Source organism: Sinohyriopsis cumingii, chromosome 17 (genome assembly GCF_028554795.1).
Source record: "Sinohyriopsis cumingii isolate HCF-2022 chromosome 17, ASM2855479v2, whole genome shotgun sequence".
NCBI classification, from domain to species: Eukaryota; Metazoa; Mollusca; class Bivalvia; order Unionida; family Unionidae; genus Sinohyriopsis; species Sinohyriopsis cumingii.
In genome coordinates, this window is record NC_142977.1 from 105,949,942 (window position 1) to 105,977,897 (window position 27,956).

The 27,956-nt window shown below is 35.8% G+C and overlaps 1 protein-coding gene across 2 annotated transcripts in view; it reads left to right on the plus strand.

Moving 5' to 3' along the window:
- Positions 1-27,956, plus strand: part of LOC149779619 (methylmalonyl-CoA mutase, mitochondrial-like) — a 118,574-nt gene that overhangs the window by 69,666 nt on the left and 20,952 nt on the right. For both annotated transcript variants that reach the window (XR_016415683.1, XM_089940407.1), the window contains exon 16: positions 14,005-14,145. Coding sequence is in view for 1 of the 2 variants with exons in the window: in XM_089940407.1 (XP_089796533.1) it covers positions 14,005-14,145 (141 nt within the window). In the remaining variant the exon portion in view is untranslated. The remainder of the gene's footprint in view (positions 1-14,004; positions 14,146-27,956) is intronic.

Consider the following 27,956-nt stretch of genomic DNA (forward strand, 5'->3'; position numbering starts at 1 on the left):
AAAGTTCTTGCATGTACTTTCTTTTGGCTTTGCATTTGCATAGTTCATGGTATTTTGACAAATACCTTATTTTTACTGTGTTAGGTGGATTTCATTTTTACTGTGTTAGGTGGATTTCAAATAGCCTAGTCTTGAGCATGTTTTTTTTAAAAATTCAGATCCCACAAAGACCTCAGTAAGTGTGTAGAGAAACTTTCTAATCAATAATTTCAAAAGAAAAGTCTCTTTATTCTACACTGTTAATCTACACACTTAGTTCTATTGACAACTTCACAGTGCAGTAACTTCCAGAACAACTGACACTTTTTGTACAAATTTGGTCAGAACTTGTACCATCAGTACTATAGATATACTTTGTAGAGTTACTTCCCTTTGATCAGATAAAAACAATTGGACAGGTTCACTATATATAGATTATGCTCAGTGAAGTCAATTGTCCACTTTGATGGAAGGTTTGAGTTTTTCCATTCTTTAAAAGAGAGACTTTGGAATGAACACTTAATGTGTCTCCCTCAGCTTGTAATTTCCAGAATACTTTGGAATTTCTGAAATAACTTCACCGTAAGTAGCAGGACTTATGTACAAGATAGCTCACAACTTCATATACCATCAACCTAACAGTATAATAGTATAATATGTATGTATATGCAGAGTTAAAACAACAAAATTTTTCACGTTTAAATTTAATTATTGCTTTATTACATAATATTGTTGTAAGAAACAGAAACTTTGCTTCAGATGATATGAAAAATTAGGGAAAGGTAAATCTAACCTGTCTTTTAAATTCATTATATATATCCACATACAAGTCACAGTGTTGTCAGAAAACCTGAAAACTGAATCGTGCAGGTATAATATTGTCTTTTAGGTCCAAGATGTCAGATGTGAACCAAAATGACATGTGAACATGTCAGATGTGAACCAAAATGACTGGTAAATAGTCTTTCATAGAAAAAAAAAAAATCTGTTATTTCTTGCTATCTTGCTAGATCACAACCAAAATATGTGGAAACAAATCTTGAGCTGATGAAATTTGTTACTGTCCAAAAAGAGGAACATCTATACTGTTATCAATTTGCCCTGCCGATTTCATCTAGAGTAACCTAGGTTTTTAAAAGGGACTTATTACAACTTCTGCCATTTTGAACAAGAAGGTCAACATGCACTTAATGCTGGTGAACAAATGAAAGCCATGAACAAAATACAATGAGCTATAGAAATGTAAATGGAATGGACATGAAATGGAAAGCAAATAGAATACAAATTAAATAAAAACTAAATTCATTTTTCTTAAAAGAATTTTCTCAGGTTCGATACATTGTGTTACTGAAACTAATAATTAAAAAATGCCATCTCTGAATTGTTGGATAATGTATGGATCAGATGTTTTCAGAATCTTTATTTCTGCAGTATAGAAGGGGAGCATCATTAGGTAGTGGAATATAGCATTATCAGAATTGGATTTCAGACTTGGATGATGAATAATTTATGCAGCATCTGTCATGGTGGTTCTTCCTCAGATGCGGGAGGTCATGGGTTTGAACCCCGGCCGAGTCATAACAAAGACTTATAAAAATGGTACTGACAGCTGATTTGCTAGGTGCTCAGCATTAAGAGGCTAGTGTTAGGACTAGTCGGCCTGGTGTCAGGATAATATGACTGAGTGAGACATTATGCTTTATGTCTGTGGCATGATGCCCCAGTGCTAGACATCACTATAAACTGCCACACTGCAGACATCGTAGCAATATGATTGATTTTTTTTTTAAAGCTACATTAAAAATCCAAATCACACACATACACACACACACACTCATGTTAATTCTTAAAAATGACAGGTGACATAGGACCATATGACCATTGTCTTTTAGATTTCAGTGCCAATACGGAGTAAGCTGTCCTCATTTTCATGTAACTTCTCTCAGATCGATTAACACCAAAATAAGTTATATCGCAAGGTTTCTCTATTGTCTATGCACAACTGGTTCATATCAGCATAACTGGCATATCTCTTCACAGTTGGTGCATCTGTACACACCTGGTACATCTGTACACACCTGGTACATCTCTGCACAACTTGTTCATCTCTGCACAGTTGGTATATGTACACAACTGATACATCTCTACACAATTGATACATCTCTACATAACTGGTACATCTCTACACATCTGTTACATCTCTACACACAACTGATACATCTCTGTACAGTTGGTACATCTGTATACAACTGGTACATCTGTGCACAGCTAGTACATCACTGCACAAATTTCACCCATTCAGGGAATGCCTGCATCATCATCATCATCATAATATCAATAATATCACCTTTTCTATGCACATAGCTTCTAATTATTTTTTCATCATTGTTGGACAGTTATACAGTGTCAGGTTTGATCCATACACAATTGATATTAGTCAATTCATTTTAATATTATATCAAACTCATCCCATGCATAGTTAGTACTAGTGAATATAGGTTAATATTCAATAATGCATATATTCGATATGACTCAGATTCTTCTTTCCAAAGGACCTGTTTTTTCTTAAAATCATCTCCACACATAGTTTTTTTTCCCACATTTTAATCAGCATGTAGAAACTGCACTTGTTCAAGCCAGAATTAGGACCATTATTTACAAGAGCTAAAATATTTACCTCAACCTTTACTCACCAATGGGATGCAGAAATAGGTTTCTCAGTTATCAATATGCATCATATGAATACTTTTTAAAAACAATTATGTGTATAGTTATGGAAATTCATATAAGAATTCAGTAGCTATGGAGATATATATATAGGTGTTGCATTGATTTTAGAGTCTTTCAGTTGACCTTTTTAAATATGTCTATAACCTTTGAGATAAAGAATTGGCAAAATTGTTCTTTTCTGTTAATTATGTCACAAAATTCAGATGGTATAGGCTGCCAACTTTGCTCAGAAACTTCCCATGAAAGTAAAATGACCCTGGACAAGTGAGAAAGACATATTGATTTGGGGATTCAAAGGTTAGAAATCAAGGACACAGATTTACAGACACTGAGATTAGTTCTGCATCACAGACCTGGAATGAACTATGGCTTGGGCTTGATTAAGGAAGAAGCCTGTCAAAGGTCAGGGTCACTGGCTGAAAAAATGAAAAATGTTTCTGTACAAAAATTTCAGTTCTTGGCCATGTACCAGAACATGTACATAAACCAAAGGTTTGTGGTGGGCTTGCATTTAAAATGAGGAGGAGGATTATTTGGTTCATAATATCAAAGTCCAAGGTCATTGTGATTCAAAGATATACTTTGCTTGATGACTTTCACTTAGAGTAAGAAAGAAATTTTAGATTTTGGGGTCTAAAGGTCAAAGGTAAAGGTCATGGGAAGGCTGACAAAAAATAAAGATTTCTGCATAGTGTAGTTTAAGATATTGAGACCCGTTGGTCAATAATCTTCAGAGGCAAGCATCCCCAGCATCCCCAGCTACGTAAAGAACTATAAGAAGTAGGAGGTAGGCATGTAATGTACTCATCACAGTAATCTGGCTTAAGATTTCTCCATGGACAAGTTCATGTCATGTTCATGTGCTTTGCAAATGCGTGTACATGAAGTTATTCTAATAGAAGACCTTTTTCTAATAAATGCCCCCTCACCTTTTTTCCATCAAAAAGGCTTATAGATCCATATATATCCATTATGGTATGTCCCAATAATTAAAACAGTACATGAATAATCCAAAAACTGTTAGAAAAATCAAAACAACTTAATTTACAAACATTTTCAGTCAAACAGTGATGTATGGTATTCAGTGCCCCCCCCCACCTTTGGAAAATGCGCTGCCCCTAGGTTACCTATCAGAATAACTACAATATGCCTGCTTGTATGTCTGTCAATCTGCCATTTAAAATTTTTATGAATTGTGTAGTTGCAGCCATCTTATCATCTTTAAAGTGAACTTGAAAGTAGAATTATGGTCAGCATGGTGCAACCACAAATAAAATCCTTGAAATAACCGAAAAACAAGTAGACTACTCAGCTTGAAAAGTTGACAGCAATTTAGTTAGTGACCCTCATCAATGATGAGAAGACTGTATGTGTGTGTGTCTGTGCATGTGTGTGTGTGTGTCTATGTCTGTGTGTGTGTGTATGTTATGAAACACAAGTTTTTAATATGTAAAGTTATTAAATGCAGACTTATGCCTATAGCAGGTAATGATACATTTTAATCACATTTCATGTAGTACACAGTGAGAAGTTAATAGCCTGTTTAAGTTTCTGCATGAACAAAATTACAGCTGTTTTTGTTGGGAATAAATGTGCAAACTTGAAAAAACATAATTGTCAGAATTTGTATGAAATAAATTTACATAAAAGCAGAAGAAACAAATTTAAATACCTCCTCAATGGCCATTTTGCACCAAAAATGAAACCTGTGTCATTACTTAAATTTTTATCAGTAGAAAAGCAAACTTACTATTGGTTTTTGTTTGAAAATATATTTATAATGGACAGTATTTACAAATCTGACTATAATTAATGTTGAGTGTTTCCTTAGTTAAGAACACATTGCATCAGTTTCAGTTATTTTTTTTAAAATGTATCTTTAATATAGATTTACATCAGTATTTAATGGTGTTTTCAAACTATTATTTGGCAGCTGTCATCATTCATTTTGTCCTGTTTTTTAACATAATGCTTTTTCCATCTTCCAAGCACATCAAAGTGCATAGTTAACAAGATAAGAATAGAATTCAGTGTTTTGTTAGCCATGCCATTAATCACATGACATGGACAGATATACCCAAGTGAAATAGAACAAAGAAATTTGTACCATCAACAACATCAAGTTGCATAAATCATTTTTGTATTCCAAGGCTTGGCGTTAGCAAAATGTTATCACTCGATTGAATTCAGTGAACACAGAACATTAAGGCTGTGCAAACTACATACATCAGTGTGTGTGTGATTTGAATTTTTACCAAAGCTTTAACAATTTTTCAGTCAATCACTATGATGTCTGCAGTGTGGCAGTTTATAGAGATGTCTAGCACTGGGGCATCATGCCGTAGACATGTGGCATGATGTCCCACCCAGTCACATTATCCTGACACCAGGCCGACCAGTCTTAATACTAACCTCTTAATGCTGAGCAACAATTTAGGCAGCTGTTAGTACCATTTTTATAAGTCTTTGGTATGACTCTGCCGGGGCTCAAACCCATGACTTCCTGCACCTGAGGTGGATGCTGTAACCATTAGGCCACTGGAGCAGTATACCTATATCAATCACTTTCTCTTAAAATAAAAGAAGACCATAAGGAAAAAGTATAATTAAAGAAACTTATTCTTAGAATCATTCTGGTTTTACACTTACTGTTGCTATTGGAGGGGCGAGGTGCTGGTTCTGTATACCCTGTGCAAGATGTGCCACTGTGTATAATCAAAGCCTGCAAGAGGCAGCTGTGCCACTGTGTATAATCAAACGTGCAATAGGCAGCTACCACTGAGAACAGAAAAGTGTGGCCTTTTGTGACAGGTGACTAAATATTTATCACATCAGTAGTTTGGTTTTGTATAACTCAAAATATATTGGATTAGGGCAGGTGATTGCTTAAAAGAGGTGATCATTAAGGCATGTTTTACTGTACAGACACATACATAAAAAAATAAGGTAACATGCTTCAAGTAATATCATTCTTGAAAATAAAAAAAGCATTTTAAAAGGTAGATATACCTATGAAAATATAAGGCAGCTGTGTTCTGTCATGCACTTCTTTGAAGGAAGGGAAAGGCCAGGTCTTTGCTGTTAAGTTATTTTCAGCGAAGCTTTTGAATCCATTTCATGGAAATATAATAATGTGGATACTTTCTAAACTGTGGAGCTTATATTAGGACAGTGATTGAAATCCTGTAACCATAAATGGATGCTAAACTCTTTGTGGTGCAACAGGGTTGATTTTGAGAATTTTTATATAAATGCCCTAAGGTGGAGCATTTTTTTCTGTTGTGATGTTCATCCACCTGTCTCTTAACAATTTGGTTTCAGCATAGCAACTTAAGTTGGATACAATCTGCAGTTACCAGTCATTGGGGATGACTTTCATTTGTGCTAAAGAAGAACTTATACCATTTTCAGGATCAAGAGATCAAAGTAGCGATGACAGTGTTTTGAAGATGAATACTTGTCCCATATTGGATGTCATAGCTCTGCCATTTTCTTTTGGAACCAACCAGACATTGTAAGAAGTCTTAAAGTGGAAACCCCATGATAGTTTGACCATCGGTTCTGGAGAAGTGGCAGTAACAGGATATTAAAGATGGCAGTTGTGGGGGCCATATTGGGTGTTTGATTGGCACAGCTTTTATTTTGAACTAATTAGATAATTAGATGCCATTCAAATTCATTTAGTGAAAAAACGATGTCTGTATGACCATTCATTCCGGAGGAGTAGCATGACAAAATGATAAATTAGACATCATAGTGAGTCTTAAAGTGAAAACCCCCTTCTTGATATAATCATCAATTCAGTAGGAGTAACAGTATCAAGATTTTCAAGATGGCCACTGTACCAACCATACTTGATACCCAATGGGCAACCATTTAGCTTGACAAACTTGACTAGTTTACCTTGATTGCCTGACAAGCTTGACTGAAATGACTTGTACTGATATTGATTAGTAACAATTTTAATGGTTAAACAGTAGATTAAGGTTATCTCTGCCAACCTGAAATGATAAGTGAAACATGCCAGCAGTTTCAGTTGGGCAAGTACTGGTTTAGGGTTGACCAGTATAATTTCTCTTGATGAAAGTGACGTTCGGCCAAGAATATTGCCAACTTTTTTCATTGAAAGCAACATTCTACAGTGAAGTGAGTTTTACATTTGTTTTATCAAGCACATACGGACAATACGCAGTCACTTTAAAATAGATCTGACAGAGAGTGCAAATAGACTGATCTTATCTTGAATTACATGTACTTATAAGCAGCATGAACAGAGTCACAAAGTACATTAAAAAGTCCTCTGCATTATTTTTATATGATCAGATATAGGTTATAATGTGATCAACTTCTATATTTTTTTAATAGCTGGCAAATTATTTATTCTAGGCAATTAAAATTGTTTAGTACTTACCAATGTAGGCAAGTAGATTTTTTAAAAAAAATTGAACCCTTTTTAACTTTTGAAATATGTACAGATGATGACGGTGTAGTTTTTTTTAATAAACTATGGTTTGACAAGATAATATACTTTCTGACTCATGTATCAAAAGGTTACTTTATGACCTATGTTGAATTCTGTTGGCAAATATAATTTTCAGACTTAAGTTGCACAGTTGTGTGGTCATATGAGGCAGTTTTCAATTTCTGTGGAGCTCTGTACAACGTGTTTACTTTAATATGGTTTTTCTTTCATTACTGTTCATGTTATGTATATTTTATTATGAAAGACATACAGATATATACCTAATGAACTGTCTCCTTGGGCTATTATATCTGACTAATTAATTGCCTCCTTGTATCTATACAATCTACATAATTACTATCTCGTACCTTTAAAATCTACCAAATTACTGTTTTTTTACCTTTAAAATTACCTAATTACTGTCTCTTTTTACCAACTATTTCCACCTAATTACTATCTCCTTGTATCTATAAAATCTACCTAATTAATGTCTCCTTGTAGCTATCAGATCTACCTAATTAACTGTCTCCTAGTGCCTACTATATTAATCTACCTAATTAACTGTCTCCTTGTACCTTTTATATCTAATTAATTAATTATCTCCTTGTGCCTATTATATCTCTCTCTTTGTGCTTATTATATCTAATAAGCTGCCTCCTTGTACCTACTAAATGTACATAATTACTGTCTCCTTGTACCTACTAAATTGAACTAATTACTGTTTCCTTGTACCTACTAAATTGAACTAATTACTGTCTCCTTGTACCTAATATGTCTACCTAATTAAATGCCTCCTTGTACTTACTATATATACCTAATTAAATATCTCCTTGTACCTACTATGTCTACCTAATTAAATGTCTCCTTGTGCCTGCTATGTCTGCCTAATTAAATGTTGCCTTGTACCTAATATGTCTTCCTAATTAAATGTCTTCTTGTGCCTACTGTGTCTACCTAATTAACTGTCTCCTTGTACCCGCTAAATCAAACTAATTACTGTCTCCTTGTACCTACAATGTCTACCTAATTAAATGTCTCCTTGTACCTACTATGTCTGCCTAATGTCTCATTGTGCCCTCTATATATGAATTATTAACTGTCTCCTTGTACCTGCTATATCCACCTAATTACTGTCTCATTGTACCTACTATATGTATGTAATTAACTGTCTCCTTGTACCTACTGTATCCACCAAATTACTGTCTCCTTGTGCCTACTATATCCACCTAATTGCTGTCTCCTTGTGTCTACTATATCTACCTAATTGCTGTCTCCTTGTACCTACTATATCCACCTAAATACTGTCTCCTTGTGCCTACTATATCCACCTAATTACTGTCTCCTTGTACCTTCTATATCCACCAAATTACTGTCTCCTTGTGCCTACTATATCCACCAAATTACTGTCTCCTTGTGCCTACTATATCCACAAAATTACTGTCTCCTTGTGCCTACTATATCCACCTAATTGCTGTCTCCTTGTGTCTACTATATCCACCTAATTGCTGTCTCCTTGTACCTACTATATCCACCTAAATACTGTCTCCTTGTGCCTACTATATCCACCTAATTACTGTCTCCTTGTACCTACTATATCCACCAAATTACTGTCTCCTTGTGCCTACTATATCTACCTAATTACTTCCTCATTGTACCTACTAATATCTAACTGACTACTTGTACCTAATATATCCACCTAATTACTGCCTCATTGTACCTACTTTATCTGTCTAATTAACTGTCTCCTTGCACCTACTATATCTAATTAACTGTCTCCTTGTACCTACTATATCCACCAAATTACTGTCTCCTTGTGCCTACTATATCCACCTAATTACTGTCTCATTTTACCTACTATATCTAATTAACTGACTACTTTTACCTACTATATCCACCTAAATAATGTCTCCTTGTCCTACTATATCCACCTAATTACTGTCTCCTTGTGCCTACTATATCCACCTAATTCCTGTCTCATTGTACCTACTATATCTAATTAACTGTTTCCTTGTATCTACTATATCCTCCAAATTACTGTCTCCTTGTGCCTACTATATCCACCTAATTACTGTCTCCTTGCACCTACTATATCTGTCTAATTAACTGTCTCTTTGTACCTACTATATCCACCAAATTACTGTCTCCTTGTGCTCTCTATATCCACCTAATTACTGTCTCCTTGTGTCTACTATATCCACCTAATTACTGTTTCCTTGCATCTACTATATCTATCTAATTAACTGTCTCTTTGTACCTACTATATCCACACAATTGCTGTCTCCTTGTGCCTACTGTATCCACCTAATTACTGTCTCATTGTTCCTACTGTATCCACCTAATTACTGTCTCATTGTTCCTACTAATACCTAATTAACTGACTACTTATACCTACTATATCCGGGGTACTGAGTGGCCGAGTAGTCTAAAGCACTCTCCATTATGGATCACTGCCATCTCACCTCTGTCTGCATGGGTTCGAGTCTAGGATTCAGCCAATGTGGGTATGTGAGAAAGCTTGCCAGTAGCTTCTCATGGGTCAGTGGTTATTCCCAGGGTTTTCCCAGGTTCTTCCTCCACCATTAATACTGGCTGCCATACATAGCCTATCATGTGCTGAAAAATGGCGCTAAAAACTATAACAACAACAACCTACTATATCCACCTAAATACTGTGACCTCTGGGTAAAGGATAAGTATAATAACAAACCAGGACATCAGTGACATTAGAAATATGATGATGATATATGGTTATATAGAAAGCATTGATACACCTTATCCAAAAATGCTGCATGTACATTTTTTCTTAAGAAAAAGTTTTTATGTTTAGCTCAGGGGCTTCGTGGGGGGAGGGGATGAGTGGTTTAAAGTGCTCATCTTTACCAATCACTGCCATCTCACCTCGGTCCATGTGGGCTCAAATGTTGGGCTTGGCCATTGTAAGTGAGAAAGCTTGTCAATAGCTTCCCGTGAGTTGGTGGTTCTTACTGGGGCTCATGGGTTCTTCCTTCACCAGTTATACTGGCCACCATGTATTGCCTATCTTGCACTTCAAAATGGTGTTAAACCCCAAAAGAACATGTTTACCTCATGCTCATATAATATTTTTCTTATCTCCTGTGAATCTAGGAACTTGGTGAGAATATATATCTTGATGAGCAGTATATCATTACTCTAAATAAGGACACTGTGATCCAGTTATCACACAAATTTGGTATGCTGTATGTATGCTATTCTACCTAGAAACATGAATCTTGGTGAGGAGATGCATCTTAATAAGTACTACATCCAGTTATCACACAAATTTGGTATGCTGTATGTATGCTATTCTACCTAGAAACATTAATCTTGGTGAGGAGATGCATCTTAATAAGTACTACATCCTTATTGCTACAAGGAGGTTTCTGTGACCTATATTTCATGCATCAATGACTTTTGTTGAAATTTTATATTTAAAGTTCATTTTATCAGTGTGTTTGTTTTATTCCAATCACAACACGACATTTGTAAGTAACTTATTTAAGAATTACACCCAGTCATCTAAAGAAGTCCATGTTGATCTTCATTTTATGCTTTATTAACATTGGTTAAGTATTTACTTTCTGATAGATGATTATTGTTTGCAGTGATGAGCTTGTAATTCTTGATGACACTTAGGTTCCTTATTGGTCTCACCTCAGTCCACATAAGCTCGAATCTCAGGGGTTGACCAGTGTGCGTATGTGAGAAATCTCGCCAGTTGCTTCCTGTGAATTCATAGTTCTTCACAGGGCTTTCCTGGGTTCTTTCTTTGATAATTATATTCACTGCCATTTATAGCCTATCATGCTGAAAAACGACATTAAACCCACAAAAACCAAACCAAACATTCTTGTATTTATAAGTCTAGAATTTGTACCTGTTCCATTAAAGTTTTTGTAAGTTTGTCATTTATCTGCTGTATTGTAATAGGAAGCATTTCTTCTGTATGGCGTATACGATATACACTGTATGTACTTTATCTTTTCTTGATTACTGTTTTTAGCTCTACCGGTCATAGACCAAAAGAGCTGCAGAGTTTCGTCCTGGTATATTACATTAATGCAGGATATATATGTCATTATGTGTGTTTGTTATGTGTATGTATGTATATATGTATATGTATGTATGTATGCATGTATATGTGTATGTATGTATGTATGTATGTACGTATATGTGTATGTATGTATGTATGTATGTATGTATGTGTATGTATGTATGTATGTGTGTATGTATATATGTGTATGTATATGTATGTATGTATGTATGTACGTACATACCTACGTATGTACATATGTATGTATGTATGTATATATGTATGTATGTATGTATGTATGTATACCACATACATTAAAACTAACATGGCTTTTAAAAGTGTTTGTATAAAGCAGTTTGATATACCAGTTCTGCTGTATATCAAATTGTGATCTGCACATGACGGATTAATACATTGTTTCACAGTAGGCTATCACTTAAATACTCTAGATCAGTGATGAATTTCCACTGATTAATCATTAACGACTTGAGAAAATAATGAAAACATATTAATTATCCCCATTTTCTAAATGAATTAAACATGGTACACAATTTCATCAAAATCCCTTCTGCTACCCCCCTACCTGTCTCTCTTATGTATAGACTACATGATTGTCTTGTATCATTAATATGTTTACGGTTGATTGATCACAGTTATAATTATGTATGATTTGGTAGGATCAGTTGAATATCAACACCAGCCTTATTTGAAAATCCATACATCAAATTGGTCTTTGTTCTTCTGAAATTTATAAATTGCCATAGGTGTTAAATCAATTATGCCAGCCATTTCTACCCTTTCAAAAAAATTATAAGGGAAAATGTTTTGAGTGAAATTTAATTGCATTAGCTTTTGGGAGAGAGATTTTATTTGTCTGTTGAAAAAAGCAGGTCTCCAGAGAGATCATAAATAGCAGTTTGGGGGTTGTATTATTTAAGTTTAAAGTAACATTGTTCCAAAGAGACAGACATTTTTAATGGGCTGAAATGGACAATTTTACTATTTTAGAACATAATGAAATAATGAAATATTGATACTATATTGTTGGGAAGTGACAATGCTTATGCATTTAAATTGTACATTAGAGGTGATTGATTCAATTTGTGTAAAATTTTAAGTGAAATTACAAGAGGATCACAAATGAAATCAATATTAACTTGATGCTTATGGACAACGAATAAATAAAACGTGCTTCCAGATGAATCATTGACATTCAGATGCATTATAAATTAAACTTCTGATTAGTGGAAAATTACATTTTTATGGAGTTTTATGAAATACTTTTTTCTGCCCAATATTGTTTCAATGCTTTGCAGTTGGAAGAATAAAATAATGGAAGAAATGGACTTCCCATGAATTCCAGAAAATTCTTCTTGGCCATTAGAGTATCTGTCCCTTTGTAGGACTCTTATTAAGTTTCTGAAAGCATTTGTCTTATTTTTTCCTTTGACTGTCAATCAGATTAAAGAGAGAGGCATTAGGACAACTCGATTGGCTTATGTGGTTAGAGCATCCATATTGGCTGTGTGAGGTTGCGGGTTCAAAACCTTGCTGAGTCATACCAAAGACTTTATAATTGGTACTAGCAGCTGCCTTGCTAGGTGCTCAGCATTCCCGGTCTTTGACATTTGAAAGCTAACTTTGTTTTCTGTCATTATTGCCATCAGCCATTTTGAAGAATTTTGAAGAAAAGCATGGGACATGGTATCTATCCATCCATCCATCCATTTATCCATCCATCCCATTCATCAATCCATCCATCCATCCATCCATCTTTTAAGCCATTTATGATTAAGGGATGAAACTTGGTTGCAAATTAACATCACTAGAAGGTGTTCATTGTACCATGCAGTCTTCGTTATCAAGATCACAACTCAGTATTCAGCATTTTTCATCACTTACATTTTCCTTATGTTCTATAATATTAAAGCCCTTTGAAGTTAAGGGAAGAAAATTTGTATACTTACACATAATCACTAGAAGGTATGTTGTGTGCAGATTGGGCATCCTGTCCTCAAGGTCAAGGTCAGTATTATTTTTTCCATTGCACTTTCTTTTCCACATAACTTTACAACAGTTTGAAAGATAGAGAGACATCTTGGTATATGTATATCTTATTATTTACAGGTGTGTTGTGTATCACATTGGGGTTTATCTTGAAGGTCATTGCCATGGCGTTATATGTTGAATTTTTCTATTACCGGTACATTTTCCTTCCACTTGGCAATTATATAGCCGTTTGAGATGAAGGGATGAAACTATGTGTATCCATATATCATGACCAAAATGTGTGTATTGCACCACAACAGGGGTTATATCTTCTAGGTCAAGGTCACAGGTTAATATTTTGGTTCAATCAGATTGATCTTCTGCTTTCTAACTTAAGGTTATTTAAGATAAATGGATCAAACCTTGTATAGTTATATATTGTCATCAGAAAATGTATTGTGCAGTTGATGGTTTATTCTCTAGGTCAGAGGTCAATATTTTAAGTTTTATTTCTGTTTAATGTCATAAAAGCTGTTTGAGGTACATGGATGAGCAATGATAAATTTTTGCTTTCAGTTTAATGGCATTTCATGCATCATGAATCACTGTTACTTCAAGGTCAGATTTTTAAAAACCCCTTTGCAGCACATTTCTTCCAATTTCCATTTGGAGATGGTAATAAAAATTGGTCACTTTCCATGATTGTCCAGTAGCTTTACAGTTCAGTCTGAATAGTTATAGATTTCACTGTGGTAACGAAATTCAATGAATTTATTTCCTTCTAATTCTGCAGAAATTTGCTGAGAGTGAAGGCCGACGTCCTAGGATCCTGGTAGCCAAGGTGGGACAAGACGGACATGACAGAGGGGGCAAGGTCATTGCCACTGGTTTTGCTGATATGGGATTTGATGTGGACATTGGGCCACTGTTTGCCGTGAGTATTAATTATTTTCACATGGTTTTCATTTCTTGTTCTTGAAATCTCATGGCAGTGAGAGTCCTTCCTTCTAGAACTTCCACTTTTTGGTCCATTACTCTTAGTTTCTGAACTCTCGTTAACATCTTTTGCACTTAAGAAACTGCATGTGTTCCAAAAAATGCCATCCAGGACGTCCGTGTTCAGCATCATCCAGTTACATCACTGTGTTATATTCTATTTGTGCTATAATGAAGTGTGTTATAATGGATTCCACTGTACATGTACATCATCCATTATATTTTTAGGCCTTTCTGCAAGCAGAAAATACAAGCAAATTTGGCATAAAAAATTTAATAGATTTAGTGTTGACTTATTTAATATGAAGTTACATGATTACTTTGATGTGGTTGACTAGTATTTAGCTGTATTAGTTTTTTATTGACATTGGAGAAATATAGTAAATTGATTTGTTTTATATGTTTAACATTGGCATGTTTGTGTGTGAAAGAGAGAGAGAGAGAGATGCGGGGGGGGGGGGGGCAAATCTGCCTTTGGTCAAGAAGTTGTCACAGAATTTTTATTTCAATAGGCCATGAGAACTCTGACGCTCCTTACTGTTATTTCCCCTGGGTACCTCCAGGATCCAGATCAAATGAGTGACATGAAAAGCTTACAAGATACATTGTCAAGAGTGGCAAACCTTTCAGATCATTAAATTAACAATTATTACCCTCCTGTATTTACTAGCATACATTTTTTTTCCATCACTTTCATCATATTGATTTGAACATATCCCAAAAGTGTCCAGTTTTATAGGGATCCCAAAAAAGTACAGATTTGTAGGGATCCCAAAAGATTACAGATTTGTAGGGATCCCAGAAGAATACAGATTTGTAAAGTTCCTAAAAGAATTCAGATTTTTAAAGATTCCAAAAGAATCCCAGTTTGTAAAGACCCCAAGAAAGTCTAGATATATAAAGATCCCAAAAGAATCCAGATTTGTAAAGATCTCAAAAGAGTCCAGATTTGTAAAGATCCAAAAAGAGTCCAGATTTGTAAAGATCCAAAAAGAGTGGATATGTAGAGATCCCAAAAGAGTCCAGATTTGTAAAGATCCTGAAAAGATCCCAATTTGTAAAGTTACCAAAAGAGTCCAGATTTGTAAAGATCTTGAAATGAAAGAGTCCAGATTTGTAAAGATACAAAAAGAGTCAAAATTTGTAATGATCCCAAAATACTCAGAATTTGTAAAGGTCCCAAAAGAGTCCAGATTTGTATCTCATTAAATCATTAAATTGACTTGCCAGTTTTAGGGAAACTTGAATTCTGCTTCTTTTTTTTAAATCTTGGCTTTATTTTTTTTAGTTTGATGTCAAAAACATTTTAAAAGCATGCTTGTCAGTAAGTTGCAAGTATAAATTTTTCAAGGTCTGTCAATATTTAGTTCTTTAGCCTGTAGGGATAACTCTTTACTAACCTTATCAAGCCTGAAATAATATTACAAGGATGAATATTTATATGATTTAATTATGCATTGTGGGCCATTGCTGTGATTTATTAGTTCATGCATAGAAATAAGCTTATTTTCTAGATCAGACTAATTGATTAAGTGATGTTTTTTGATGTCACAAGCTCTCTGTGTAATGATTGCTTCTATAACATCTGTAAGCCCACTTTGGTTTCATTCCACATCATTATCCTCTGCCAGGGTACTGCATTTTGCCTTGTGATAATTTTTTTGGCAAGCATGATGAGGCATAAATAATAGATATGCAATCATAATGTGCGAATCCGAATTTCAAAACAAATCAATTTTTCAACAGAGAGTGTAACCTTTGGTATTTTCAGTGTGCCAAACATCCATAGCCACCCCAGATTCTGAGACTCATGATGTATTGTCAATCCATTGATTTGTTCTTATTAGCTAAAATATTTGCCGCCTATTTGGCCATTTTCTGAAAATGATGAATGTTTTGAAGCATTTCAGAATGGTAAAAATGTCAGATACATCATTTGGATGAGGCATTGTTAGATAAAAGCCCCAAGATGGGACACACAGATGTGATGATGTTACATACCTGCCATGATTCCCAGACAGAGTTGGTGCACATGACCAAAAGAAAAGCAACATCATCCAGTTGAAATTAACTTTCTTTTCACACAATCCTATTGAAGATAATTGGAAATTCAAGTCAGGATAAAAACAAATAACTTGACTCTTTGCTTTAAAATATTTAATTCACTTATGAAAAAAAATTATCATTGTCAAATATCACCACACACATACTTGTATATGCCAACACATAATAACAACCAAACCGACGTTAAAAAAAACCCCAAAAGCACACGAAGTTTCTCTCCTTAAAATCCATTGGATGGCACAATAATAGATTAATTAAATATAGTCTTTGTTGCTGTCAGTAGTTCAGCAGGAGAGTTTGAAGGTAATGCATGTGTCATTGGTGCTCATCTTTGCACTTATTGGAGAGTGGATGGTGCTGTTCTTCAAACATCCTTGCTGGAGTCTTGGAGCGAATCTTGGTCAGAATTGAGTTGTTTTTGCAGATGATCATGTTAACATTGTCAGAACTGAATCTAATGCCAATTGACAGCAGTATATGCTTGCAGATCACGTAACAGAAGAAAGAAATTATACATCACACTTGGGACTGACCATTTCATTGGTGGGAGTTGAGGAGAGGGACAATAGTTTAAGCTTAAGGGGGGGTGGCTTTACTTGTAATACAGCAGTAATAAACACCTCTGTCCAGTACAGGTGTTAATTCAATCTCTTTCTCAACACAAATCAACTGTGTAAACATGAGCATGTGCTGTAATTATTGTCTTCAGTCAATCTATTTCACAGCCATCAAGAAAAGCATGGGTCATTTAATAATTGGTATTAATGATTGATAAGAACAATTTGAATGTTAGTTCAGCATGCCAAATATGTCATGTTTTGTGATGATGTTACATTCAAGTGGTGTTGCCATGTCGACAGATGCCATGCAATCCAGCTTGATTATTGTTGATAGGGTGTTTGCAGTATGTGCAAAGAAAGAAATGCTTCCCCTTACTGCTGTTCTTCACAGAGTCAGACTCCATCAACCAAGTGTTCTGAAATTTAGTTTTGCTGGGCTTTGCTCTGATAGCTGATTGTCTCTTGTATCACAGGAAATGCATTTTGATATTTTGCCTTAAAAAATGAATTAAACTTGAACATTAATCATGCATCTGGCCAAATAGTAAGAATTTATTGGTATGCTTTAAAGTACTACAGAATAAAATGCTGCATTTCCTCGGTGCACTCAAGGGTTCTCTCAGACAAATTAGATAATACTTTCTTTTCAAGAGCCTTATGGGCAACTAACATTGAATATCAGAGAGGACTGATCTGAATTTAGAGGGGACCTGGGCCTCGAGGCTATCCGATTCATTTTAGCTCAGCAAAGACAAAATGAAACAAGTACTGGTTAGTGGTTCTATAAGTATGGTTATTGCTTTATGCTGGGTAGGAGTTCTGTAAGTATGGTTATAGCTATATGCTGGGTAGTGGTTCATTAAAGCTGTATGCTGGGTATTGGTTCCATAAGTATGGTTATAGCTGTGTGCATGGTAGTGGTTCTATAAGTATAGTTATAGCTGTGTGCTGGGTAGTGGTTCTATAAGTATGGTTATAGCTATGTGCTGGGTAGTGGTTCTATTATAGTATGGTTATAGCTATGTGCTGGGTAGTGGTTCTAAAAGTATGGTTATATCTATGTGCTGGGTAGTGGTTCTATAAGTATGGTTATAGCTGTGTGCATGGTAGTGGTTCTATAAGTATGGTTATAGCTGTGTGCTGGGTATTGGTTCCATAAGTATGGTTATAGCTATGTGCTGGGTAGTGGTTCTATAAGTATGGTTATATCTATGTGCTGGGTAGTGGTTCTATAAGTATGGTTATAGCTGTGTGCTGGGTAGTGGTTCTATAAGTATGGTTATAGCTGTGTGCTTGGTAGTGGTTCTATAAGTATGGTTATAGCTGTGTGCTGGGTAGTGGTTCTATAAGTATAGTTATAGCTGTGTGCTGGGTAGTGGTTCTATAAGTATGGTTATAGCTATGTGCTGGGTAGTGGTTCTATTATAGTATGGTTATAGCTATGTGCTGGGTAGTGGTTCTAAAAGTATGGTTATATCTATGTGCTGGGTAGTGGTTCTATAAGTATGGTTATAGCTGTGTGCTGGGTAGTGGTTCTATAAGTATGGTTATAGCTATGTGCTGGGTAGTGGTTCTATAAGTATGGTTATAGCTATGTGCTGGGTAGTGGTTCTATTATAGTATGGTTATAGCTATGTGCTGGGTAGTGGTTCTATAAGTATGGTTATAGCTGTGTGCATGGTAGTGGTTCTATAAGCATAGTTATAGCTGTGTGCTGGGTAGTGGTTCTATAAGTATGGTTATAGCTGTGTGCTGGGTAGTGGTTCTATTATAGTATGGTTATAGCTATGTGCTGGGTAGTGGTTCTATAAGTATGGTTATATCTATGTGCTGGGTAGTGGTTCTATAAGTATGGTTATAGCTGTGTGCTGGGTAGTGGTTCTATAAGTATGGTTATAGCTGTGTGCATGGTAGTGGTTCTATAAGTATAGTTATAGCTGTGTGCTGGGTAGTGGTTCTATAAGTATGGTTATAGCTGTGTGCTGGGTAGTGGTTCTATTATAGTATGGTTATATCTATGTGCTGGGTAGTGGTTCTATAAGTATGGTTATATCTATGTGCTGGGTAGTGGTTCTATAAGTATGGTTATAGCTGTGTGCTGGGTAGTGGTTCTATAAGTATGGTTATATCTATGTGCTGGGTAGTGGTTCTATAAGTATGGTTATAGCTATGTGCTGGGTAGTGGTTCTATAAGTATAGTTATAGCTGTGTGCTGGGTAGTGGTTCTATTAGTATGGTTATAGCTGTGTGCTGGGTAGTGGTTCTAAAAGTATGGTTATATCTATGTGCTGGGTAGTGGTTCTATAAGTATGGTTATATCTATGTGCTGGGTAGTGGTTCTATAAGTATGGTTATAGCTGTGTGCATGGTAGTGGTTCTATAAGTATAGTTATAGCTGTGTGCTGGGTAGTGGTTCTATAAGTATGGTTATAGCTGTGTGCTGGGTAGTGGTTCTATTATAGTATGGTTATATCTATGTGCTGGGTAGTGGTTCTATAAGTATGGTTATATCTATGTGCTGGGTAGTGGTTCTATAAGTATGGTTATAGCTGTGTGCTGGGTAGTGGTTCTATAAGTATGGTTATAGCTATGTGCTGGGTAGTGGTTCTATAAGTATGGTTATAGCTATGTGCTGGGTAGTGGTTCTATAAGTATAGTTATAGCTGTGTGCTGGGTAGTGGTTCTATAAGTATGGTTATAGCTATGTGCTGGGTAGTGGTTCTATTATAGTATGGTTATAGCTATGTGCTGGGTAGTGGTTCTAAAAGTATGGTTATATCTATGTGCTGGGTAGTGGTTCTATAAGTATGGTTATAGCTGTGTGCTGGGTAGTGGTTCTATAAGTATAGTTATAGCTGTGTGCTGGGTAGTGGTTCTATAAGTATGGTTATAGCTATGTGCTGGGTAGTGGTTCTATTATAGTATGGTTATAGCTGTGTGCTGGGTAGTGGTTCTATTATAGTATAGTTATAGCTGTGTGCTGGGTAGTGGTTCTATAAGTATGGTTATAGCTATGTACTGGGTAGTGGTTCTATTATAGTATGGTTATAGCTATGTGCTGGGTAGTGGTTCTAAAAGTATGGTTATATCTATGTGCTGGGTAGTGGTTCTATAAGTATAGTTATAGCTGTGTGCTGGGTAGTGGTTCTATAAGTATGGTTATAGCTATGTGCTGGGTAGTGGTTCTATTATAGTATGGTTATAGCTGTGTGCTGGGTAGTGGTTCTATAAGTATGGTTATAGCTGTGTGCATGGTAGTGGTTCTATAAGTATAGTTATAGCTGTGTGCTGGGTAGTGGTTCTATAAGTATGGTTATAGCTGTGTGCTGGGTAGTGGTTCTATAAGTATGGTTATAGCTATGTGCTGGGTAGTGGTTCTATAAGTGTGGTTATAGCTATGTGCTGGGTAGTGGTTCTATAAGTATAGTTATAGCTGTGTGCTGGGTAGTGGTTCTATAAGTATGGTTATAGCTATGTGCTGGGTAGTGGTTCTATTATAGTATGGTTATAGCTATGTGCTGGGTAGTGGTTCTAAAAGTATGGTTATATCTATGTGCTGGGTAGTGGTTCTATAAGTATGGTTATAGCTGTGTGCTGGGTAGTGGTTCTATAAGTATGGTTATAGCTGTGTGCTGGGTAGTGGTTCTATAAGTATGGTTATAGCTGTGTGCTGGGTAGTGGTTCTATAAGTATGGTTATAGCTGTGTGCTGGGTAGTGGTTCTATAAGTATAGTTATAGCTGTGTGCTGGGTAGTGGTTCTATTATAGTATGGTTATAGCTATGTGCTGGGTAGTGGTTCTAAAAGTATGGTTATATCTATGTGCTGGGTAGTGGTTCTATAAGTATGGTTATAGCTGTGTGCTGGGTAGTGGTTCTATAAGTATGGTTATAGCTATGTGCTGGGTAGTGGTTCTATTATAGTATGGTTATAGCTATGTGCTGGGTAGTGGTTCTAAAAGTATGGTTATATCTATGTGCTGGGTAGTGGTTCTATAAGTATGGTTATAGCTGTGTGCTGGGTAGTGGTTCTATAAGTATGGTTATAGCTATGTGCTGGGTAGTGGTTCTATTATAGTATGGTTATAGCTATGTGCTGGGTAGTGGTTCTATAAGTATGGTTATAGCTATGTGCTGGGTAGTGGTTCTATTATAGTATGGTTATAGCTATGTGCTGGGTAGTGGTTCTATAAGTATGGTTATAGCTATGTGCTGGGTAGTGGTTCTATAAGTATGGTTATAGCTATGTGCTGGGTAGTGGTTCTATTATAGTATGGTTATAGCTATGTGCTGGGTAGTGGTTCTAAAAGTATGGTTATATCTATGTGCTGGGTAGTGGTTCTGTAAGTATAGTTATAGCTATGTGCTGGGTAGTGGTTCTATAAGTATGGTTATAGCTATGTGCTGGGTAGTGGTTCTATAAGTATGGTTATAGCTGTGTGCTGGGTAGTGGTTCTGTAAGTATAGTTATAGCTATGTGCTGGGTAGTGGTTCTATAAGTATGGTTATAGCTATGTGCTGGGTAGTGGTTCTATAAGTATGGTTATAGCTGTGTGCTGGGTAGTGGTTCTGTAAGTATAGTTATAGCTATGTGCTGGGTAGTGGTTCAATAAGTATGATTATAGCTGTGTGCTGGGTAGTGGTTCTATAAGTGTGGTTATAGCTGTGTGCTTGGTAGTGGTTCTATAAATATGGTTACAGCAATGTGCTGGGTAGTGGTTCTGTTATAGTATGGTTATAGCTATGTGCTGGGTAGTGGTTCTATAAGTATGGTTATAGCTATGTGCTTTTTTTTTCTCCTAAAAAAGCTTGTTTAAAGAAAAAACAATTTGATAGTCCCCAGCAAGTAATACCTAAGTGCACAGAAGTTCTTTAAAAGAGTGTGGAAGTTGTTACAAAGTTGTTACAAAGTTGAATTCTCATGTTCAGTGACCTGTTCTACAGTGTCTAAAAGAAAGGGAGATTTGGATGAAATTGGAAAGTCAAACAGTAAAAAACTTATTTCCAAGCTTCTTGTAGCCTGGAGTTTCCATGCCTGACTTGTGGAGTGAATCATATACAGCTTTTTGCAAGGCATGCAATTATAGTTTTATTGTTGCCAGTGGTGGGCATGATGATCCTCCCTGAAATAACTGAAATCTTCCTGAAAATTTTTCAAAATCTCCCTCGATTTGGGTTTTAGCAGCCGCTATCCTCCAAAATGTCAGGGTTTTACCTGCCACTGTCCTCCAAAATGTCAGGGTTTTACCTGCCACTATCCTTCCAAAAGTCAGATGAGACATGTACTCATTGTTTTTAAGGGGGTGGGGGGTGGGAGTAACCAAAGGAAAATATATATCAGTATATGCAACCACTTAGTAAGGAATGTGAGTATATCACATCAAATATAGTGTCTCAAATGAAAACTTACTAAGTGGCATTTAAATTTTGCCCCGTCATCTTAAATGCATGTTGAATGTGCAGTTTTTGTGATGAGATGTCATTTAATTTGCACTGGTCAATGGGGCAGCACTGTCATTTGCTTTTTTTAAATGAAATTTTAAATTTTATTTCATTCCAGATGCAACCTAAGCAAGTATTTTTTTTCAACGCTTCCTTTCCCACAGACGGCATTCAAACCATTTTGATAACATTTGTACTGTACTCTGCATCGCTTATGTGATAAAATAGGTGATGTATGTTTATTATTCATGCAATGGAATTCTACTAACTTTATTATAAAGAAAGGATTCAGACAAACAATCACTCCTAGTGGCATGGCATTTGCTTAAATGGAAGAATATTATTGTGATTATTAGATAAATATTACAATGAAAATATCCAGCTACAGTGCAGTTTGTAATGAATTTCCCGGTGGGATACTAGCATTTGGCTGCTAGATTGCAATTATTCAGATACTTTGCCTGATCATACTATATTAGGAATAGACATTTATTGCTTCACTAATCCAGCTTAGAAAGACATTCACCATTTCTTTTGGCATGTGTTAGTGTCAAAAGAGCTAGATGTTCTCTGCTTGAATACCAAGAAAAAAGTCTGATGAGAATAGTCTCACCTTGAATAGAGGTAAACCCTGATATGTACATAACGTCAAAATCAGTGTTAAATTATGTGGACAGTTTTGGATGAGGTCAGTCTATAGTGTGATCCATTACAAACCAGATTGAATGTTGCATGCTGTGATGCCATGATGAAAGCTACACCTGTTGTACAATGATGGAAACTGAAATATGCATGTGAGTCCTAGTATATACCAATTTTCAGTGAAGAATATAGATTTTATAATTGTTGGAGACACGTGATACCATGGCAACATAATACTGCTCTCTACCATACTACACCATGTCCTGGCCCCACCTGCCCACTAACAGCAGCGCTGCAAGATAGCTTGCAGTTTCAGTCACATGGTAGTGCATTATGTGAGAAATTATTATATTCGTGGTTCAGTGAAAACTACCAGCTCTTTCAAATTCAGATTTGTTGTGATTGAAAGAGCACATTTGAAACTATAAATTTTTATGAAATAATGAGTTTGATATTTGTCAAACTTGTTCACTTGAACAAATATTCTAGAGAAAATACCATATACATGTACATGTTATTCTGGATATTTATTAGAACATGGACATAATACTGTCCTGTATATATACTTTTCTAGATCCCCTGCTGGCTGAGTGGTATAAGGCACTTGCCTTTACCAGTCACTGCACTATCCATGTGGATTTAAATCTCAGGTTAACCCTAACCCTAACCCTAACCCTAACCTAGATCCCCTGCTGGCTGAGTGGTCTAAGGCACTAGCCTTTACCAGTCACTACACTATCCATGTGGGTTTAAGTCTCAGGCTTGGCTAATGTGAGAAAACTTTCCAGTGGCTTCCTGTAGGTTGGTGGTTCTTACTGGGTTTTTCTAAGGTTCTTCCTCCACCAGATATGACCGCTCTGGTGGCCTAGTAGTTAAAGCATCCACCTCAGATGCGGGAGGTTGTGGGTTCGATCCCCAGCCGAGTCATACCAAAGACTTACAAAAATGGTACTAACAGCTGCCTCACTTGGCGCTCAGCATTAAGAGGTTAGTGTTAGGACTGGTCGGCCTGGTGTCAGGAGAATGTGACTGGGTGGGACATCATGCTACCTGTCTACAGCATGATACCCCAGTGCTAGACATCACTATAAACTGTCACACTGCAGACATCATAGGGAAATGACTGGAAAATTGTTAAAGCTACGTTAAAAATCCAAATCACACACACACCACCAGATGCTGGTCACCATGTATAGCCTATCATGTGCAGAAAAATGGCAGTAAACCCATCAACAAACAAACAAACAAACAAAACAATATACATTCATGTTGTATATGAGCAATCCAGAGACTTAGAGTAAACTTGTCTATAGAACTGACCTTTTCACATCACTATTTTGAAGAAGTTATTGGGCATAATTCCTTCCCTCTTTAAGTTGTATTGTTCATCTTAGAAAATTGTAGACAAGCAATTTTTATACTTGCATAGTCAAGAATATTGATAAACAATAGACAGACATATTACTTAACTCAGTGAACACTGGATTGACAAGAGAACAAATTTGCTGGCCTGAGCATTGAAATTCACTTGGTTAGGTCCAAAAGACAGTGAGCATCAATTTGACATACTTATGTTCGGTTGGCCTGTAATGGATAGATAATTATTGAAAGCAGAAGGCAATGGAGGTTCCGAACAAGAAATTTTTCCCATTGAGTTTTGGAGTACATATTCTTAGAACTGATGAGCAAAGCAGGATAGAAACTAAGAGTCCTTGCATTTGTTGTTTGGAAAATAGGCGGCGTAGAGGTGGAAAGGGTGACAAAAATTGATGTGGGGGTGGGGGTACTGGGCAGGAGATTTTGTCTGCAAAATAAAAGGTTGATCAATCTTGTGATCATAATACCAGTGTGTTCACCATTTTCCAACTCTACCATGATATCAACTTTTTAGATATATTTCATGATACGTTGAGAGGCAACTGAAGTCATCTAGTCATTGGTGCAGAATAGGTCAGCGTGGGCAAATTATATTATTTCTGCCTCTGCAATTTGAATTATTTATGTATCAATCATTTTGGCTTGCTTGTATGATCATGTTTCTGTTCCTAAAAGGTTTAAACAGAATGTTAAAGTTATTTGCACCATATTAATTCTATATGGGGAATTTTTCTTACAATTTGTTCACACTTTTATTGAAAATTTTGAAAGGCCCACAATTGAACAATTTTCTGTATTTACCTTCACTTATTTACAGTGATTAAATACTGTTTATTTTTGCTTGCAAGTTGAGACCTACTGCAAACAACACAAACTCTGTTCTGCTGTTGTATGATGTGCCAGCAGATCAGGTTCAGTGTTGTTTGATCTACTGATTACTCCAAGGAAACTACATAGACCCCGATCTGCTGGTGCATTAGACAATGGCAAATATGGATCTGTGTAGTTTGCAGTTATTCTCGACTTACAAGTGAGTATATACGGTATGGCATTTGTTCATTACCGGTATGTCATTCCATAATATTAGGTCCAAATTCGAATGCATTAATAGCATTGATCTCCACTTTTGAGTTTTGAATTTCACTTGTACATTGTCTAGTGTAGAACACGTACAAGTTGCTTATGTTTACAATGCTGCCTATGGCAACTCCTACACAAAATGTGTCCTTCATAATTCTTTATCTGACTAGAGAAAGCTTATACCATTTCAACTTCCATTGACAATTTTTCCTATGAAATCTAATATAAAAGCTTGATCAGAAAACATTTAATAGCTCAGAAAATATATAACTATAAAACATCTTTATTGAAATAAACATCTGGCAAATAAAGATCTTCCAAAGATACTCTGGACTCATAATTAAGTCATCAATAAAAACATTTCTTAGGATGGTTATTACTGGACTAGTCTGTATACTGTCATTTGTTTTTATTCATTGATTTCTCTTTAATTTGATTTTTAATATGCTTATGAAGGTTAATTAATTTTAAAAAACTTTTAGTAATTACAAAAAAACATTCAGTAATTAAAAAAAAACATGTAATAATTACAAAAAAAATAAATTCACTAATTACAAAAATAAAACGTTTTCAAAGCAGTTACACCTTATTATAATGCTGTCTATGAGTCTTGGTAACCATGGAAACCATTTAGTGAAACTGCCAAATACTGAAGTACACTATAACGAAATGAAATCCATGACCATAATGCCTTGTAACAGGAACAGTGTTGTAATGAATGGCCTTGTAGTGGCCATATTGCCTTGTAAAAGGAACCGTGTTATAATGAATGGCCTTATAGTGGCCATATTGCCTTGTAAAAGGAACCGTGTTATAATGAATGGCCTTATAGTGGCCATATTGCCTTGTAAAAGGAACCATGTTATAATGAATGGCCTTATAGTGGCTAATATTGCCATGTAACATGAACCATATTATATTGAATAGCCATATAGTAACCATAGTAACCATACTGCCTTGTTGCAAGAACAGTATTATAATGAATAGTTTATAGTGACTAAAATGCCCTATAATAGGAACTGTGTTATAATGAATAGTTTATAGTGACTGTTATGCCTTGTAATGGTAACTGTGATATAATAGTTTATAGTGACCATAATGTATTGTAATAGGAACTGTGTTATGAGGAAGAGCCGTATAGTGACCATTTTGCCTTGTTACAGGAACTGTGTTATAATGAATAACCTTATAGTGAGGTAGTTCTATATTATGTTGATGACTTATTGTACAGTTAACTCAATAACCCATGGAGATTTTTGTCATTTTCGCCTGAAATGGGAGTAGGAAATGCATTTTGAGGTTACTTTTGAATATATCATAATACATCTGCTTCCATGTGATTTTCATTTAGCCAGACGCCTAGAAACATCATTTTTAATTGGCTATTTCACTTGCGCATGTGCAGAAGGGTATAAGTTGCTCATTGGACCCATCATTTTTGTGTCCCAGCTACATTTTATTCCAGATCCCTAATTTGTCCTACTTTTTGCAAAGGTTCATCTGTCTCTGTGCATTTCAGACATTTGCTTTAGATCTCAGGCCAGAAGGTCTAAAATCGGGACACAAAGTCCGATTCCAACAACAGGCAAAGTTTTTGTGTATAAATCTTGTCTCAAATAAGTACATTGTTTACTCTGTATTTTGTGATGCAAGAAGAAAGTCCAGATTATTTGGTATCATTGTAGAGCTACATCTGCCTATGTTTCTGTAATACCACCCACTTTGGTGTATCTTAAATGACCTTGACACAGTAGAGTAAATGTAGCACCATAGGTTAATGAGTTACTGTGATTTTCCCAAAAGAGTGGTCCTAATTAAAGCCTGTGGATAAATAGAAATTAATTAATGTCTTCACATATGCAGCAAATTATTAGGAGCAGAATGCATTGGATGCCATTTAACCACCAAGATCTGACCAATACCAATGTTGTATGTAGGTTTTAATGTGTCAGCAGTGAATAGCTTATGACAAAATCAGATTTTGCTGGCAAATAAACATCAAACGTAATGCAGTTTTAGCCAAAAACTTGTCCATTTATCTCTACAGTTGAATACTTTTGTGTTATCAATAGCAAATACAGTTGTTGTATTTGATTAGAAACTTAACTTGAATTGTAAATATTTTCATATGTGAGCAAGCTGGATGGTAGATGTGTACATTATAAGAAACATAGTATTGTAGACATTGAAATGTATTGCATATGCATATGCATTAGTGTGTGTGCGTGTATGTGTGTGTGTCTTCAACCCTGCTATAACATCCTCAGGGTACACAGAGTGCTTTTTTGTTGTGTATTGTATCATCCTGTTTTGAGACAAATAAGTTAAGTGATAAAAATGTTGCATGTGTTTCCTCAAGGCTTTGTAGTGTAGGGTGGGGGAGGTGTGGGACTCTACAGTGTAGGGTGGGGGAGTGGGGAGGCTTTACAGTGTAGGGTGTGGAGGGAGAGGCTTTACAGTGTAGGGTGGGGAAGTGGGGTTAGGCTCTATGCTGTACGATGGGAAGGGGCTCTACAGTGTAGGGTTGGGGAAGTGGGGTTAGGCTCTTTGCTGTATAGTGGGAAGGGGCTCTACAGTGTAGGGTTG